This window comes from Microcebus murinus, chromosome 4 (assembly GCF_040939455.1).
Source record: "Microcebus murinus isolate Inina chromosome 4, M.murinus_Inina_mat1.0, whole genome shotgun sequence".
NCBI classification, from domain to species: Eukaryota; Metazoa; Chordata; class Mammalia; order Primates; family Cheirogaleidae; genus Microcebus; species Microcebus murinus.
Window position 1 is genome coordinate 58591825 of NC_134107.1, and position 18399 is coordinate 58610223.

Here is an 18399-nt window from a genome sequence, read left to right on the forward strand (position 1 = left end):
TAAGGAGCATGCTTGTCCAAGATGGCTCCAACTGTTATTTTATTTATTATTAAACATTTACAGAGCTCCTACGGAACGCAAGGCCCGCAGCCCTTCTTCTGCAGAGCTGAGACAGGTCTCCTGACCTCCCCCCAGAGGCCTGTAGATTGCGTCAGGCTGTTGGCACGAGAAGCCTTCCTGATATCTGCTACCCTCACTCTGGCCCCTGCTCCATCAGACAGGGGAGCTGGGATACACGGATCAGCCAGCAGGCCCCATCCTGCCCTTGTCAGACATGCCCTACACCCACCCTGCTAACCCAGGCTCACCTTAGCAATGCACTTGACCCACTCATGAGCCAGCTCCGCACTCTCCAGCCCAAACAGGTACAGCCGTTCTCCCTCCGTGTACACCTCAAAGGTGTGTTCAAAGCTGTAAATACATAGGCCAGGACTCAGGCCCACTTCACTCAGCCCCAGCCCACCCCCCACCAACTGCCATTCCCTGCCCCCTCCACACTGCCCCCGTGATTGCCCCTCCCCAGACCCCTAGGGGTGGTGGAAAAGCCTTGGGCTGCAGCCTCAGGAGACCTGGGTCAGCCCTCGTACAGCCCCAGTTTGCTGTGTGACCCTGGAGAGGTCCTTCCCTTCTCTGGGCCTATTTCCCTCTCCCCAGTGGAGGACTGGACCTTATAGCAACACTAGTCAGTTATGTGCCCAGGGGTGCTCACCCGTGGGTGTCGGGAGGGGGGACTGCCAGGCACACAATCTCGCTGGCCCGAATCTCCCCGTTGGGGGTCACTGCTCGCTCATTCTCATAGTAGCTCAGGACCCCATCACTAAGGACACACCAGCGTCGGCTGAACTCTGGGGAAAAGTTGGGCAGGGGAGCCATGAGAGAGCCCCCACCACCTGTAAATCACTTCTGCATCCTCCCTGGCCCCTACTCCCACCTGATCCCTGTGCTCTTCATCCTAACTCAAAAATTTCCCCTGAATCATCCTCCTCTCTGCAGGCCCGTCCCCTGCCCCAGCCACCCTGTACCTCATCCTCTGCCCCAGACCTCCGTAGTGGTCTCTTCACTGGTCTCCTGGCCTCCAGCCGGCCTCTTCCAAGACCTAAGAGTGACCTAGCTAAAACCATACTCCACCCTTCCTCCGATCAGAAGCATTCCATGGCCTGCCTTGTCCTCAGAACAGAGTCTCTGCCGGGTCTGCCCCTGCCCACCTCTCTAGCTGCCTCTCTGTCACTCCTGCACACACCCTGCACTCTTGGCTTTTGCCTACCTGTTCCCCCACCACCACCACCTGAGTGGTGCAGGAGGCCTTCTTTACCCACCCCAGTGCCCCACCCTCCTCTGCCAGAGCACCCGTCACTCTGTAGTACTCTGCCTCCTCTTCCAGTGGCCATGAGGAGACTGATAAGATCCCATAAGGGAAATAGAAATGGGAATCTGGACCAGGAAAGGTAGTGGAAAGAATAGAATGTCAAGACCATACAGGCTTATACAGTTCATAGCACTGAGCTTCACAGTGGCTCAGAGCTTCCTGGTACCCAAGGCAAAAAGGATGACTCAGACAGTTACATAAATGACATTATCAGGCAGAGGGAGGAAGACCCGAGGCAGTGAGGTTGTGAACCACAGAGGGTCCGAAGGAATCTCCCTGGGAGTTGGAAGGCCTCATCCCCGGGACGGTTCATGTAAGAAGTGCTGGGGGATGCAGTGAGCATTGGCCTCAAGGATGTGCCCACAGCAGACATCGTCTCTCATCCTGTCTATAAGGGCCTGCCATTTGCCAAGGATGGGCTCCCTCCAGAAGCGCTAGCCCTGCCTCAGTCTCCCTTCATTCTACAGACATGTGCCAGTGCTTAGCACCGTGTCAGGCACTGGGGACTACGGTGGTGTCCAAGAGAAGTTTCTGTTCCATTGGGGTTCAGAGAATTGATAGATACACACTTTAAAAGATGAATTAATACCAGATAATTCATGTGAAGAGTAAGTAGGGTAAAGGGAGAGATGGGGCATGCTATTTTGGATGAGGTGGTCAGGGATGATGTCTCTGCAAAAGTGACACTTAAACAGAGACCTGATTACAATGAGGGACTAGTTGGTGTGGTGGCATGCACCTGTACTTCCAGAGACTTAGGAGGCTGAGGCAGGAGAATTGCTTGAGGCCAGGAAGTCGAGACCATCCTGGCCAGCAATAGTGAGACCCCATCTCAAAAAGAGAAGGTGAGGGACTGACCATGACAGTATTTGCAGAAAAGCATGCAGGGCAGAGAGAAGAGCAAGTGCAAAGGTCGTGGTGGGAGCAACCATGGCATATCCGAGGACTAACGAGGAGGCTGGCAGAGCAGGAGCAGAGTGAGTGAAGGGAAGGGTCAGAGATGTAACAGGTGGGGCTGCCAGCTGTGCAGGCTCTTGTGGGAGGTGGTAAGGACCACGGATTTTATTTGGAATGGAAAGCTGACATAATAGAAGGACACAGCTTTTAAGTTTAGTCCTTGAACCTCCTACCATCCACGGGCTCCAGATACCAGATGCTCCAAGAGGCCAATAAAGGCTTCTTCATTCCAAAGAAAACTCTGGCAGTGAACTGCTCTGCATGCTGTGCCCCACCCCCGTTTATTAAGCAACTACCGTGTACCAGAGACCATATCCAGGAAGCCCTCCAGGGTGACTCTGCCAGAGTCTACTTGGCACCCTCATGGGTCTACCAGCCTGGCCAGGCCTGGCTTCCCTGGCCTTGCAGCCATGCCAGAATGCCATGGACTGGGACAGTGTCTAGGGTGGAACCCACCTTCCCGGGCACGGCGGTCGTGCAGTGGCTTGCCGGCAGAAGCTGTCTTGTAGAGGAAGCCACTGTGGCTCACAGTTGGCAGGACAACCGAGTAGTGCTTTTCCAGGGGCTTCATCGTGTCCAGCCGAGGTACCTCTTCAAAGGGGGAAAGAATGTCTGGTCACACTAGCCATCCAAGCAAGGCGTGTCCCCACCCTACTTTCAGCAGGCCGGGCATCCAGGCTCACTCTCAAGTCTCCAGCCCCGGCTCCCCAGCTGCCTGACCAGCAGCCTCCCGCTTCCACTCCCACCTCCAGGGTTTTGCCCAAGCCATTTTTCCATCTCCCCCAACCTGTGGAAATTCCACTCTGTCCCCAAGGCCCAGCTCTAGCACCTCCCCTTCCCAGGGAGCCTCCCTGACTCCCAGCCCACCCCACTCTCCCTGTTGGAAGCATGGTCTGCTGGCACAAGGGGGCCATGGGGCAAACTCAGGAACAATCCTGCAGAGAGGTTTGTCCCAGACGCTATGCAGCTGAAGGAAGCAGCCTGGCTCCAGCCCTGCTCCCAGCAGTTAACAATGGGGGGGGGCGGGTCCTGCCCCCGAAGCCCACGCCAGCTGGGTGGTCTCCTGTGCCTCCCCGGACACCTGGGCTCTCTCCAGCCCGGCACACCCCACCCACCCATGGCCCTAAGCCCAGAGCCCCAGCCACTGAGCTCCACCCTCAGTCCTGGGATATGGCCCCAGAGGCCAGGCCTGGGCCACGACCAGCGCTGCTCACCCCACTGCCCCTCCTCACCCACTCTGAGAGTGGGAGCCAAACCAGCTCTGTGACTGAGCTCCACCCAGAGACGGCAGCAGACAGGGCCGCCTTAGTAGGTGACCTGCGCTCAGAGAAATGTAACACCGCCCCCCCCGCCCCCACGGCAGCACAGATACACTCTGTACATGCACAAACCCCAAAGTCCTCGACATCCCTAGGTGCGAGGAAACAAAGACCCAGAGTAGCTCGGGGGTGCAGAGACACCAGCACACGGATGTCACCTTGAAGGGCTCACACTGCAAGTCAGGAAGGGACATCCAAATACTTAAGCAGAGTCACAGAGAGACACGAAGGGACACACATATGAAGCACAAATGTACACTGACATGCAAACCCAAACACACCCCAAATCACACACACTGCTGCACCAGGGCCCCTCCAGGAGTCACGATCACAGCTTGAGAGTGGTGCATAAATCAAACATCACAGGGCACTGCACGGCTCCTGGCAGACCCCCACTCCACAACCCCTCCAGAGGCCCAGACCGTGTCAGCAGGGATGCCCCGTCCTCCGCCACTCTCACCTGTGGTCCGGTTGTTCCGAAGGAATTCCATCTGCAGTGTCTGCCCTGCCTGCTCGGCGAGAGCCAGGGGCGTGGGGGCCTCAGGGTCCCCCGAGAAGCAGCTGATCCCAGCCCCGCAGCCCAGGAGCGCCTGGGTCTCGGCCAGGTCTGTGGTGGTGACTGCAGCACACAGGGCCTAGGAAAGAGGAGGGGAGGGTGAGCACGAGCAGGGGCGGGTGGGAGAAGAGAGGGCAGAAGAGGAAGGAGTCCCCCTAGTCTGGGGTAGCCCATCCTCAGACCGAAAGAGAGAACAGGGAGGAAGAGAGAGAGAGAAGAGGAGGAAGATAGAGGCCAAGGGAGGGAGGGTGGGTAAGGACTGCCTGGTAGAGGCCGGGGGTCCCAACTGCCTGGCCTCACCCCTGCTGGTGGCCCAGACACCACTGCCCTGTCAGCCAGAGAGCCTCCTGAGATCTCTGGCTCCCTCTGCCTTGCGGAGGGGCGGAGGGGGCGCTTTGTAGCTAATTCCTCCCACATTTGAATTCCTCACCGCCTGCCCAGCCCTCCTAACCAATGGGAGCTGCCGCTGTCCTGGCTTGCAGGCCAGACTGGGCTGGGCCAGGGGCAGGACGCCTGGGTCCCTGGGAGGTGGAGGGCTGGCTCCTACTGGGCTCCTAGCTGGACTGCGCCTGCTGGGGAGGGGCTAAAGGCCAACCAGAGGTCACACATGGCATCCCCCTGCTTCGGAGCTGGCTGCCTCCCGCTCAGAAGGCAGATCGAGGCCCAAGGCTTGGCTCCCAGCCTGTCAGGGCCTGGGGCCCATACAGGGCCTCTTCGTGAGCAGGGCGAGGACGGGGGTGGGTTGGAGCAGCCCAGCTGTTTCTCATGAGCCTGACAGGAAATAGCATCCCCATCAAGTTCACTCCTTTTGGCAGGATTCAGAAGAAACAAGACAGGGTGCGGGAGACAGAGGAATCAAGAGGGAGGCAGACAGATGCTGGGGAAGTGGCCTTGACCCTAGGGTCAGGGCTGGCTTCTCCCTGCACTGCCCCAACTTTCCGTGTGGCTTAGGCAGGGCCCTCCTGCCCTCTGGGCCTCAGTTTCCCCACATGCCAGCTCATCACTCTGAGCTGGTAGAAGAGATGGGGTATGACAGATGACGGATGGGGAGCAGGTAGGAAGGGGGTAGTGTCAAGGGGCCCCAGGGGTGCAGCATCCTGACCTTGTCCAGCTCCTCCTGGTTGCCAAAGAGCGGGTGGTAGCGGCGGTACTTGCCCTCACAGTACTTGGCCTCCAGGTGGCGCCGCCGGGTGCCAGGGCTGCTGCTGGGCTGCAGGGCCTCACTGGGGGGCACGTTGGCTGCCCAGAAGCGGTTCCCCGCACCGTTGCCCAGCTGTAGGAAGAGCTGCGGGTGTGGGCAAGAGGTCAGGTCAACAGCCGGGGGCCGTGTCAGGCAAAATCTTGGTTTCTGAGGTTGTCAGGCCAAGAGGCTGGGAGAACCAGGCCATCCGCCCCCCCTTCCCAAGGGGAAGGTGAGGGGCAGCCTAGCAGGCTGATGGCTGTGGGTATTCCCCCCACCAGCGCTGGGCTGAGCCTAGGTCCTCGGCTGGGTGGCAGGACAAGAGACAGACAGCCTGACAGGTGGATGCTTCAGGCCTGGCGCCTGGTCCCTGGGGCCCTTTCTGTTGCCCCACCCAGTTCCACATCTGGAACTCTGCGTTCCTGAGGCTGTCCTAGCTGGGGGTGGTGCCTGACCTGTCAGCCAATGGGTGGGCAGGGATTTTGGAAACATCTCCTGTCCCTGACACTCCTCTCTGGGCAAGAGGGGTGGGGCGGACTCTGGGGGAACACAGGGGCCAGCATTCAGGGAACTGGTTCATTGGCTGTTCTGCTCATCATTCTACAGCCACTTCCCCGGCCCTACCTCGCCTCTTTGTCAGGTCCTACGTGGGGCGCTAGGGCACAGCTGAGAGCAAAGCAGGAACAGTCCCTGCCACTCTGACTCACTCTGTGCTTTGCGCAAGTTATTTTCTCTCCCTAGGCCTCGATGTCTGTAAACTGGTTATTCTAATCCTAAGTCACAGGTTTGTTTTGAAAATCAATTAACGTAATGCAAAGTCCTTAGTACTATGTGCCAAACACACTGTGGGGACATAGGAAACTGATATGACAGCCAAACTGTTTTGGAACAGCAGTTTGGCTGGGCTGTGAGGAATGCCCTGTGTGGCAGCTGCCTGAGTCTGGACTCCTGTTGCATGTCCTCCCCTGTGTCTACCACATGGGCACCTGGGAACTTCGAGTACATGGGCAGAAATGTACATATGAGTGTGCACCCAAAGTGTACATACCCACACCCACTGGTGCACGTGAGTTCAGATACAATGAAAGGTAAGAGGCTGTGAGGGGTGTGCAAGGTAGGGGAGAATGCCCCAGGTCAGCCAGGAAATAGGATGGAAAGGGCAGGACTTGGTGGTCAATATGGATTTGTTGTGTAATCTCAGGTAGATCATAGGCCTGTCCAGGGCCTCAGTTTCCACATCTGTACAATGACATGAAAGTTGAACTAGATGGGAGGTCAGCAAATTCTTTCTCTAAAGGGCCAAATAATAAATATTTTAGGCTTTAACAGTCTCTTTTTTTTTAACAACCCTTTAAAACAATAAAAACATTCTTAGCTCACTAGCCAGTTTGCTGACTCTGCCAAAAATTGGCTTTTCCCACATCCCCACCCACTGGATTATCACGAAGGTCTTTTCTGGCTCCTGGATGCTGGGGTCAGTGAGATGGGGGAGAGGGAGCTGGAAGACCCCAGCAGTGCTGAGTGGGCAGACCGCAAATATCCGTGCAAGCAAGGGCATCCCCACCTCGATGAGTGTTTCTGTCCACACCTTCTTGTCCATCTTCAGGCTCCGCACCTTGGAGACGCCAGCACCTAGTCCACGGTGCTCCCCTGCAGACAGAGGGTTGGGCTCAGGATCATCCGGTGCTTTCCTTCCCGCGAGCACCTCCCCGACCCCCAGTGCCCATCCAGGGGCTGACAGGCATGAAAGGCCACGGGCAGCACCAGGGGAGCCCCGCAATCCTCACAGGCCTCCTGCACCAGCCCCTGGCACTGGCTCCCTAGAGCCCTGCTTGGCCCCTTGCAGGCCACTCTCTGCACGGCTCTGCAGAGTGATCTCTTTAATGTGCAAATCCCTCACTTCCAATCCCTGCTTTCAACCCTCCTGTGGCTCTCAGAATGAGATCTCAAAGCTTTATCTTCTTCCCATACATCATCTTTCTGCCTGGACTCTCTTCCCCCATTTCCCCATGGCTGCTCCTTCCTGTCATTCAGATATCAGCTGGCACCTCGCCTCCTCAGAGAGCGCTTCCTCAACATACGACACGTGCTCTCACTAGCACTTGGTATTCCCAATACTTCTGGTTCAGGTGTGTATTTCCTGCCTCTCCCCACTAGAGTGGAAGCTGCACGTGAGCAGGAACCTTGCCTGCCTGCATTAGGGGTCTATCCTCGGTGCCTAGAACAAACTTGGCACACAGTAAGCACCTAACAAACCTCTGTGGCATGAAATGACCAGAGGAGTTGGGGCTGGAGGGAACAGAACCTTGACCAGCTATAGGTCCCACAAGGGACCCCTCCCTGTGTGGGGAGAGGAGCTAGGGGGCACTAGCAGTGCCTGGCACTGCCTACTCCAGCCTGGCCTCCCTGCGCACCTCCTATGAGCACCCAGGCCACTCTAGCCAGCCCATGCCCACATGCTAATCTGGTCCCCAGCTGCGGTGTCACTTTCCTGAAACCGGACCTCATGGCCTAAGCCCCCTGAACATTTGCCCTAGAAGTCCCACAGACCTCAGGGTTCTTCACTGAGCTCAGCAATCTCCACAGACTCGTTCCTCCCTGTGGGTCCCCACTTCCAAGGGTCCCCACCTCCAGCTACCCAAAGCTGCCGCCCAGGTACTGTCAGCTCCCATGAGGGCTGAATCCTGAGCACCTAGCACAGTGTCTGACACAAGACAGAACCTCATCGATGTTGGCTGAATAGACGAATGAATCTGGGGCTCTCCCCTCTTTCATTCTCATCTTCCTCATCTGATCAGCCACTGAGACTTGTACGCTGCAGATCCTAAACACCCCCAACCCCAAATGCTCATCACTTCCCCAGGCCAGGCCTCCTCCTCCTCCCTCTTCTGGACCCGGCAGCAGCCTCCTCACTGGTCTCCAGTCTCGTCCCCTCTGACTCAGCTTCCACCAGGCAGCCAGAGTCTGACCTACAAATGTGACCCTGTCCCTGCCTCCTGCCTCCCTCCGGACAAAACACTAGCTCCTCCCTCTGCATGCAAAGCCCCGCCTGGCCTGGCCCCTGCTGCCCCCCTCCCACTTCTGATGAGACAGGGATGTGAGACACCAATACTCCTGCACTCAAATCCAGGCTCACTTACTTGCCAGATGACCCTGACCAAGCCACTTTCCCTCTCTATGCCTCAGTGTCCCCACACCGATGTGATTTGTTGAATCCCTGCCTTGCAACATAAGGACTGGAGGTTAATCAGGGTGGGAAGGGCTTGGCACACAAGAGAAGCCTTAGTACTAGTGGCTCGGATCACAGTCTCCACTCCAGCCCATCCTACCCGACAGGTCACCTGCCACCCTGACTGGCCAGCCCGGGCATGCCTCTGCCCAGTGCCCTGACCCCCACACACCTGCGCAGCGCTTGCAGATGACAACACAGAGGTTGATGGAGGCCCAGTCAGGCTGGGCAGCCCCACAGTCGGCACAGAACCTGTTGGGGGCCCCGGTCCAGATGCGCTCGGCCACCTCTGAGGTGGACAGGGCCTCGGCGATGGCTCCCTGCATGGCCTCCAGCCACTGCTCCTTCTCTGGCTCTGAGTCGGCAGAGAAGCTGGAGACACAGGAGTGCGGGACTGTGGGGAAGGGCTCAGAGGGACTTGGGGGCAGCACGAGGGGGCACAGCATGACATGTTGGGGGCACAAGGCATTGGGAGCTCCTGGGCAGAAGGAAGCACCCTGGGCTTGGTGGTGTAGGGTAGGCACGGACAGAGGCAAGGACACCACGAACCTGAGTGACATATGGGGGTCGGGGAGCCCAGGGGGGTTCTGCCCAGCCCGGGGAGTGGAGAAGGATGCTGGGAAAAAATGACGCCTGAGCTAAGACTTGATGGATGAGAAGGGTGAAGAGGCGAAAGGGCATTCTAGACAGAGGGAACAGCATGTGCAAAGGGGCAGGATGGCACAGGGGGCAGTCCAGGACCTGCGGGCAGGAGGGCAGACTGGCAGAGAAGAGGCTGGAAGGCAGACAGGGACAGGCCTGTGCCAGGCAGAGCGAGTCAAAGTGTACCCTGAGGACAATGGAGAACCTGCAGAGGGTTTAAATGGGAAGGAGGGGAGGACACAGAGAGGTCTTAAAAAGACCTCTCTGTGCCATCCCCATCCTCAGCCTCCTGCCTCTCCCAGCCCCAACTGTGACAGGCTGTGGCCCCACCCCACAAAGAATGCCGTTGGCCCAACATATCCACACCTGTGGCCCTGCCACACTATTGCTGTTCTTCAGGGTGGGAAGCCCTGGTTGAACAATAAATGCCTAACTGTCTCTAAAAAATAAAAAAGAAGGCAGGCCTTCTGGCTGCTGCCACCACCACAGAGCCTCACATGTGTTCAAGAGTCCACCCACAACCCACAGCCACGGCTGAGGAAGGCACGGCTGCTGGTGTAATGGCTGCGAACACCCCCCATGAGACGTGCCAGGGACTGCCCTCATCTGAGACACACTGGCATGTGGAATTCACAAAGCTGCCAAGGCCTCAGACAAGTGCCAAGCCCATCTTTGTGTGCTTACATCCAACTGTGACGAGCCACATGTGTCAAGTTGGTAGAGGCCCTTTGTGCTGATCACCAAACCAACCTAATTAAAGTTAATGACAACAAGAAACTAGGGGAGGCAGGGCATGGTGGCTCATGCATGTAATCCCAGTACTTTGGGAGGCTGAGGCAGGAGGATCACTTGAGGCCTGGAGTTTCAGGCCAGCCTGAGCAACATAGCAAGGCCCCGTCTCTACAAAAAAATTTTAAAAATTAGCCAGTCATGGTAGTGCATACCTGTACTCTCAGCTACCTGGGAGGCGGAGGTGGGAGGATCAGTGGAGCCCAGGAGTTCGGGGCTGCAGTGAGCTCTGATTGTAACACTGCACTCCAGCCTGGGGGACAGAGTGAGACCCTGTCTCTAAAAAAATTTTTTAAAGAAAAAATAAGAAAGTAGGGCAATGGGTAGGCCTCTGTAAAACTGACAAAGAGGGGAAACCCCATGAAGTGACTGGCTGCAGTTGTGTGGTAGTTAAGGATTATAGCAAACAATCTCAGGCCAAGGATATCATCAAAGAGTATTTCAAATGCAAGAAATGAATACATAAAAGCTTAGCCTCTCTCTCAAAAAAAAAACAACAAAACAAAAAAAGCCTCTGGCAGCCAGAGTGGATGGAGTGGATAGGCGCAGAACACACCAGCAGCCAGAGGGGAGGAGGCAGGAGCCTGGGGCGTGGGCTGAGGGTAGGGGGTGTAAGCAGGGGTGAAAGGAGAGGCAGGGAATCCAGGGCTGGGGCGGGACCCTGGGCAGCACGAGGGCTAGGGAAGCTGAAGGCAAGAGTTGGCCACAGAGCTGGGGACAGCAGGCCTAGAGCTCAGAGGAGGGTCTGGGCTGAGGGCAGAGAGGCGGTGCTGGTGACAGTGCCAGTGCTTATGGGCAGTTACTACCCAGTGCTACAAAGGCTCCTCAGCTCCCCAGGAAACTGAGGCACAGAATAACCAAATGATGACACAGCTAGTCAGTGGTGGACGCAGGATTCGAACCTGGGCATGGCACAATGCCTCAGAGGTGGCAGCTAAAGGCCTGGGAGTGGGTGAGACTGCCCAGGGAGAGGGCAAAGGACAGAGACAGACACTGAGCGAAAGCTGAGGTCAGAGGAAACCAAGATGGCAGAGTCTCGGAGGCTCAGGAAGAAGCACCCAGGACAGGCCCAGAGACAAGGAGGAGCTGGTCAGTGGACAAGAGCACTCTTGGGGGGTAGTGGGAGGCAGCAAGGGAGAGGGCAGTGGGTTCAGAGGGGCCGGCAGGGGAGGGCAGTGATGGCCAGAGGGGCATGGTGGAGCGTGAGAGCTCCTAGAAGGGAGGGATCAGAGCACAGTTGGGGCAGCACTGAGATGGGCTGGGGAACCCTCCTAGAAGAAAGGGCAGCTCCCACGCTCTGCGGAGAGGAGCTCCTGGGAAGCAGTGGGAGAGCGCAAAGGGGAGGGCAGGCTCACCTGAAGATGCGGTAGGGCGTGGTGAGGTCGAAGCTGCGCCGGTCCACTTCCTTCACGTTGCCCACGCTCATGTCCACAAAGGTAATGCCGATGCCCAGGTGGTACTCCTGACAGGTGGGTGGCACAGGATGAGGGCAGAGCTTTGGGGTAGGGCCCGGGGCCATGTAGCAATGAGGAGGGGTGCAGGAGCCAGGGAGGGCTCAGAACCAGGGGCAGGGGCAGGCAGACAAGGGGCTGGGCTCAGTGCAGGGAAGGGGGAACAGGAAGGGTAGGGCTCAGGTCCCAGGGGGGCTGGGACAGAGGCAGTGTAGGGGGAACCTAGAGCAGGGGGAGGAATGGGGGGGCACTTGGAATACAGGTGGGATGGAACAGGGCGGCGCTGTGGCAGTGGGAGGAACAAGGGGGATGGGCAGGAGCAGGGAGAGGTTCAGTGGCCTGGCCGACCCCTTAGCACCTCCAGATTCTTGTAGAGTTGCACTTTGTCGCCGACCACAGCCACGTACAGCTTATTCTTGAAGCCACGCAGCTCCAGGCTGCCAGCGCGGTCAGGCTGCTCTGAGCCTGGCACTCCCAACAGATAAGCGCTGGACAGCCGGGCCCGGGCTCGCTGCTCGGCCACCGCCTTCTGCAGGGCCTGCATCCACGCCCGCCGCTCCGCTGCGGGGGAGGGTGACGGTGAAGCCCGAGCTTGGCCTGGCAGGGCGCGCGTCAGGGGTCTCCTGGCCCTGGGCTCCTCAGCCAGCCCCTCTGCCAGAAACCCCACCCCGACGGGCCCACCACACCCTGCCTGAGTTCTCTGACTTGGACAAGCTCAGCCTGTAGTCCCAGCTGTGCCACTGAGGCAGGGCAAGTCACTCCACTGACCCGAGCCGTCTCCCCCTATAAACAGGCAAGTATGGTTCTGAGGAGTCTGAGTGTGCGGAGCAACCGGTCCTAGAGGGTCCCCCCGCCTCCTCCACTCACAAAGGGACGATGCCCCCCAGGTAAGATGTCAGGGACAGGTGTGCCCTGCTTCACTCCCCCACTTCTCTGGCCAAACTTCTAGTCTTCTCCTCCAGCCACACACACACACACACACACACATACACACACGCGCGCACGTGCACACACACACACACACAACCCCCCGAACTTCCCACCATCACTCTCTGCCCGGAAGGCAAAGGTCCGGTTGTTTGTGATCACTTCAAACTTCTGGTCCCCAATGGCAGCCACGCGGGAGATGCAGGCCACAGAGATAAAGCGCTTGGAGTAGGCATCCTGGGGAAGAGCAAAGAGCTGCGTGTCAGGGCCCAGCAGCTCGCTGCCTGCCCCAGCCTCAGCAGAAACGGAGGCCGCAGCTGCCTCCTGCAGGCGGTCAGGGACAGCCCCTGTCCCGGCCTTGACCACAGCCCAGAGCCAAAGGGCTAGGAGGACACAGTTTGAGGAGTCAGACGAGAGCTCTGGGGAGGACTCCCCTTAGGTCCAATGTTGGGGTTCAGCCTAGGCTGGAGCAGGGGTCGTGTTAGGGACTGACGCAGGCCTCACCTTGTTACTGTCAAAGTAGCGCAGGTAATCAGCATCCAGTCTCACCCATCGTTTCTGGTAGATATAAGATCTGGAGAGGCAGAGGGACAATAGAGCAAAGGACTGGGGCTAAGAGGATAGGTTCCAGGATTATCTTAGCCCCCTCAGGCAGCCACACACAAAGTTAGGATCAGCCAGGTTCAAGGGAAGAAGGATGCCAAAGGGCCACTGAGGCCTGGCGCGGTGGCTCGCGCCTGTAATCCTAGCTCTCTGGGAGGCCGAGGCGGGCGGATTGCTCAAGGTCAGGAGTTCCAAACTAGCCTGAGCAAGAGCGAGACCCGATCTCTACTATACATAGAAAGAAATTAATTGGCCAACTAATATATACAGAAAAATTTAGCCGGGCATGGTGGCGCATGCCTGTAGTCCCAGCTACTTGGGAGGCTGAGGCAGGAGGATTGCTTGAGCCCAGGAGTTTGAGGTTGCTGTGAGCTAGGCTGACGCCACGGCACTCACTCTAGCCTGGGCAACAAAGTGAGACTCTGTCTCAAAAAAAAAAAAAAAAAAAAAAAGGGCCACTGAGAAGAAGATGGACTTTACCTACAGCAAGAGCAACTGAAGTCAGACTCACAATAGGACTTCCCAATTTTAAAGGACAATAAAACATAAGTTTGGAGGGGATAATTGGTAGTTACAGTCTGTCTGGAGGAAGACCTGTGCAGAATATCTTGGGCCCCTCTGGTTTTCAGATCCATGATACCAGTGTCCTGGAGTCCTAGAGCACTGCCCACCCCCATGCAGAGCACCAGCAGGATCCAAGAGGCCTCACTCACCCCTGCGGTGGGTTCTTGTCCAGCCAGCCAGCCTTGATGACAGGTGTGATGGGGGTGGAGCCCCCAGGCAGCCCGTCCATGGGGTGCGGCAGGGGCTCAGAGGTCAGGCTGGGCAAGGGCAGACTCAGACTGCTGGTATGCCATCCACCACTAGGGACAGAGGAGGGGTGAGGGGTGGCCCAAGGAGATGGAGGGGTGGGAGGGCTGGGGGTGGGCGGGGCTTTGGGAAGGAGGGAACCGCTGAGAGGACTGGACACTCACTTGGGGACACCCTCGTAGGCATGGCCGTCCTCATCCTCATCCCCTAGGTCGTCGTCCCCAGACAGCTCCTCCCCCTCGCTCAGCAGACTGGCCACGCGCACGGCCCGTGGGACTCTGCTCGGTGGGGGCTCCTCCTGCCCCCAGACCCATGCAGCGTCATCCTTTCCTTCCGCCCCAGATCACACCCACCCGGCGGCTGCCACGCCCCCCGTCCAGTCCACGCAGCCTGACCCACACAACTCAGCACTTTTACTTCTGTTTCTTCACGTTCCCCTCCCCACCCCGAGCAGAGCCCGCACCAGGCCCAGGGTCACAAGGACAGGAGAAGCAAGCGGTGGCCAACACCAACCTAGAGCACAAAGACAGAAAGATGAAGGGACAGAGAAAAAGACTCAGGCTAGAGAGACAAGACAAACACCCAGACTTGGGAACACAGAAAGGGAAACGGAGGCGGACACGCCAAGACAGATGTGCTCCAGACATGGAGGAAGGAGGCTACACGCACCACCCAGACACGGCCACAGCCTGCAGCAGAAGCCCCAGACCACAGCTCCAACCCGTGGCCTAGGGATCTGGGGCTGTGCTTGACCCCTGACCCCTGAATGGCCCGATGATGATGTGGGGGGGATCCCCCCGGGATATGGCTGCCCACTCTCTATCTGGTGGTCCCCAGCGTCTGAAGGCAGCCAGGCAGCCCTCCCTCCACACCAACAGGCAGACGGCCACACCCTCCCCACTGCCCTGCCCCACCTGCTTGGTCATCACGCTGGCGGGGGGCCCCGGCCCCTCCTCTGGGGCCTCATAGTAGTCAGAGTCATCTGGGGAAAGAGGGGTGGGGGACAGTCAGAAGCAAGGGGCCTGGCTGCCCTTCTGGGGCACCTCAGCTTGGCTTCACAAAGCCACCCAAGGCCAAGAAAGACCCCCCCCGCCACCCCCCCCACTTTGGCCTGGCTTTCAAAAAAGGCACAGGGGACAGGAAGTGCTATTTATACCCTCGAGGCTTCATAGGACAGCCCTAAGGGGCGGCCAGGGAGAGGCCCGGCCACCACAGGGAGGTCTGAGCAGGCAGCAAGCTTGGGGGTCAGGGGGAGGACTGTTCAAAAAAGGCTAAAAAGGCAATAAGAATCAAGAAAAGTGGACAACCCAAGATAAGCAAACCACCCACGGCCATGGGAAATACTTGGAGACTAAACCACGGGTGACTCAGAAAGTCTGCCACATCCCTACCCGGAACAGTCCGTAGGTCAGATAGGTGGGTGCAGTCTCCATTTGAAGATGATGCTTAGGAGGCAGAGTGGCCCGCCCAAGGCCACACAATGGGCTGGTGGCAGTGCAGGACAGAATGCAAAGTGTGACCCTTGCATCCTCTCCAGGGGCCAATCCCAGGAGACCTGCCTGGAGCCCCATCCCCGGCGGTAGCACTCACCGAACTCTGGGAACAGGCGCTGAGGTTTCGGAGGAATCTCAGGCGGGCAGGGAGGTGGAGATGGGGGCTGGGGAGGCCCCGGGGGAAGGGTAGACAGGAGCTCCTCAGGCTCTGGCTGGAGAGGGGATGACAGTGGTGGCGGCAATAACTTCTCCTTGGAGGGAAGGCTGGAACAGAACAAAAGTTGGGTGTCACTAAGCGACAGAGCCAGGACTCAAACCCACCGAGCTCACAGTTCACTCATCCATCATGCAAACACACAAACACAAAGAGTACTGCCTCCACACAGCCCTGCTCATCTCATTGCCCTGACCAAAACCCTTCCTGGCTCCCCAAAGCCTAAAGGAAACAGGCACCCTCTGTCCCCAGTGCTCTAGCTTTTTGCCCCTTGTACCCACTGGGCCTCCACTCTGGAGGAGGGATAAAGACTGGGGATCAGACTGGGGAGTCCAAGGAGGCTTCCTGGAGGAGGTGATGCTTGACCTGCACTTTTAAGAGTAAGAAGGCATTTGATGGCAAAGGGAAGGGATGGGATTGGAATGGGATACAAAGCGCAAGGCACAGACCAAAGACTCAGAAACAAACTCCTGAGGTCCTGAATTGTGGGTCTCTGGCCCAAGATCACCTTCTTTTTTGCCCAGGCTTGGATATTCACTACCTCTGGGGTGCCCAAAGACCCCTCAAACTCACTCATCCCTCCATACTCGCCTTCTACGACACCAGCTCCTCAGCTCCGCTACCACTCCCCCAGGAACCCTCCCCGACTCTCCCCCGGCTCTCACGGTCACCATGCTCCTAGCTCAGCACAGATCACACTGCTCCATGCAGGCTGCACACCTCCTGGAGGGCTTTGGCATCAAGGAGGTGGGTTGGAACCTTGCCTCAGTTTCTCAGTCCCTGTGTATCCTGGGGCAAGCATCTAGCCCCTCTGAGCTTCAGTTTCCTCTTTTGTAAGACAAGGACTGTATTACGGACCTGGCAGGGCATCTGGAGGATTATCCAAGATAGGGTGTGTCATGTGTCATGCCCAGGGACCACCAGCTGGAACAAGGTGCCTGAGGCCTGGAGGCCTGGCCCCACCAGCTGTCTCTGCCAGGGTCCTGCAGGGGCCAAGGAGGGGCATCGGAGCGGACGGGAAGCTTCTCCTGCTGGCTGTTTCTGGCCTGGTCTGTTGCCCCAGTGTTCCTGGCAATGACTCAGTGTGTGAGTACCATAAAAGCAAGGAAGGGCTGGGAGGGCGTGACAGGGTCTGCCCAGGGTGTGGTCATGGTGCCAGGCCTTTGCTCGAGCTGTTGCCTGCACCAGTAATACCCTTCTCCCTGTTCCTGGCCCAGGTAACACCCACTTATTCTTTAACTCTAAAACCAAGTGCCCCTTCTCTGAAAGTCTTCCCTGACCCTTCCTTTTCCCTCCCCCAGCCCATCTGCACTTCCCTCCATTATGAGATCCATTATTTCAAATGACATTTTTCAAAGTATCTTCTTCATGCCAGGTGATGTGCTAGCACCTAAGCCAGGATCTGAGCCCTGGCCCCAACGTGTGCGTGCTTCTTAGGATATGTGGCTACTACCACATCACCTGTACCGCAGCTGTCTCTTCTCCATGTGTGCACAAAGTTAACAAAACCCTTTGCCGTCCATGTGAGGATCTGACGTTCAGCCAGCTTTCCAGCTCTGATCCCCTAGAGCAGGGGTCCTCAAACTTTTTAAACAGGGGGCCAGTTCACCATCCCTCAGACCGTTGGAGAGTGCAGTGCACATTCCACACATGCGCACTGTGGGCCCAGGACCAGTAGGCTGCTAAGCAGGACAGGCAGCGGTGGCAAAAACACTGGCGGGCTGCAAGTGGCCCGCGGGCTGTAGTTTGAGGACGACTGCTCTAGAGACCTGCTAAACGGTGGTATGACAGCCATGCTGCTAGGCAACACTGCCTTGGGCAGCAAGGGCCCCAGAGAGGAAATGCATCTGGACCGAGAGGAACTGTAAGTGGACTCTATACCTGATGGAGAAGCCGGTGCTTTGGGCTTCCCAGTGTGGTGATTTGTAAACTGGGTACATCTCATGCAGGGGCCTGCGGGGTTGTCAGAGACATCCCGGCCCCTGGGGCAATAGATCCTTAAGCCAGGTTGGCTCCCTGTGAGTCAACCTATCCACTGTGAGTCTCAGTTCTTTACTCCTCAGCTGTCACCTAGAGGGCCCCAGAGAAAGCCTCCTGGACACCTGGCTGTGTGGACTATGGCCTGGATCACTACTAGGAACCCCAGCAGACGAAGAAGACCTGCCACTGCCTGGTGGCAAGCTGTGCTCTATGCTTCTCTGGGGGTCTGATGCCAAGTGGAGCCCGTGGTAGTTTCGAGAATTTGAATGTTTAGCTGGACCTATGATGCCCACCTCCCCCTGACCCAGTGGGCACTGCACAAGGCTGGCTCTGTCATGTGGCCCTGAGTCCCTTTAGGGCAGGGGGCAGCATCTGACTTGATGCCCCCGCAGTCCAGGATGGGGTGTGGCTGAGTCAGCAACAAGAGCATGCTGGCCAGGTGGGTGGCGAGTAGACGGTGGGTGGATAAGTTGACCCTTAGGGTTGGAAGGGCAGCAAACTTAAGGGTGAATGATGACCAGCCTAACAGTATGACCCAGGGGTGCTGGCCCCAGCTGGTCACATGTGATGACCTTAGAGACTTTCTGACAAGCAAATCAATCCAAAGGGCTGCTGCCTCCCAGAGTCCAAGAGGAAGGGGCCCTTGGAGGCCCAGCCTGGGATCAGCCAAGAGCAGAACTCCAAGCTGCCCAGCCAGAGCCAAACTGCGGTCCAGGGGAGCTGGGGCCAGGCTCTATCCTTCCAACGCCAAGCAGGGCTGAGTTGAGCCTGGCTCCTAAAGCTCTCCCCGGATCTGAGGGCAGAGCTGAGGGGAAGGGAGTAGCAATGAGAAAAATTGCCCACCTGCTCCCAGGCGCCCCAGGGTCAAGCGGCATCAGCACCC

General features: G+C 57.8%; 1 protein-coding gene and 1 pseudogene across 10 annotated transcripts in view; one reads left to right on the forward strand and one right to left on the reverse strand.

The window, feature by feature from the left end:
* ARAP1 (ArfGAP with RhoGAP domain, ankyrin repeat and PH domain 1) overlaps nt 1-18399 on the reverse strand; it is a 63403-nt gene that overhangs the window by 12602 nt on the left and 32402 nt on the right. For all 10 annotated transcript variants that reach the window (XM_076002287.1, XM_076002292.1, XM_076002290.1 and 7 more), the window contains 15 exons: nt 15420-15586; nt 14744-14811; nt 13994-14127; nt 13733-13882; nt 12921-12990; nt 12533-12653; nt 11848-12050; nt 11394-11500; nt 8780-8979; nt 6943-7028; nt 5301-5483; nt 4103-4277; nt 2780-2914; nt 710-845; nt 309-411 (listed from right to left, as the gene is read on the reverse strand). In XM_076002287.1, coding sequence (XP_075858402.1) covers nt 309-411; nt 710-845; nt 2780-2914; nt 4103-4277; nt 5301-5483; nt 6943-7028; nt 8780-8979; nt 11394-11500; nt 11848-12050; nt 12533-12653; nt 12921-12990; nt 13733-13882; nt 13994-14127; nt 14744-14811; nt 15420-15586 — 2038 coding nt within the window. The remainder of the gene's footprint in view (nt 1-308; nt 412-709; nt 846-2779; nt 2915-4102; nt 4278-5300; nt 5484-6942; nt 7029-8779; nt 8980-11393; nt 11501-11847; nt 12051-12532; nt 12654-12920; nt 12991-13732; nt 13883-13993; nt 14128-14743; nt 14812-15419; nt 15587-18399) is intronic.
* Nucleotides 9747-10062, forward strand: LOC105860302 (small ribosomal subunit protein eS12 pseudogene; annotated as a pseudogene).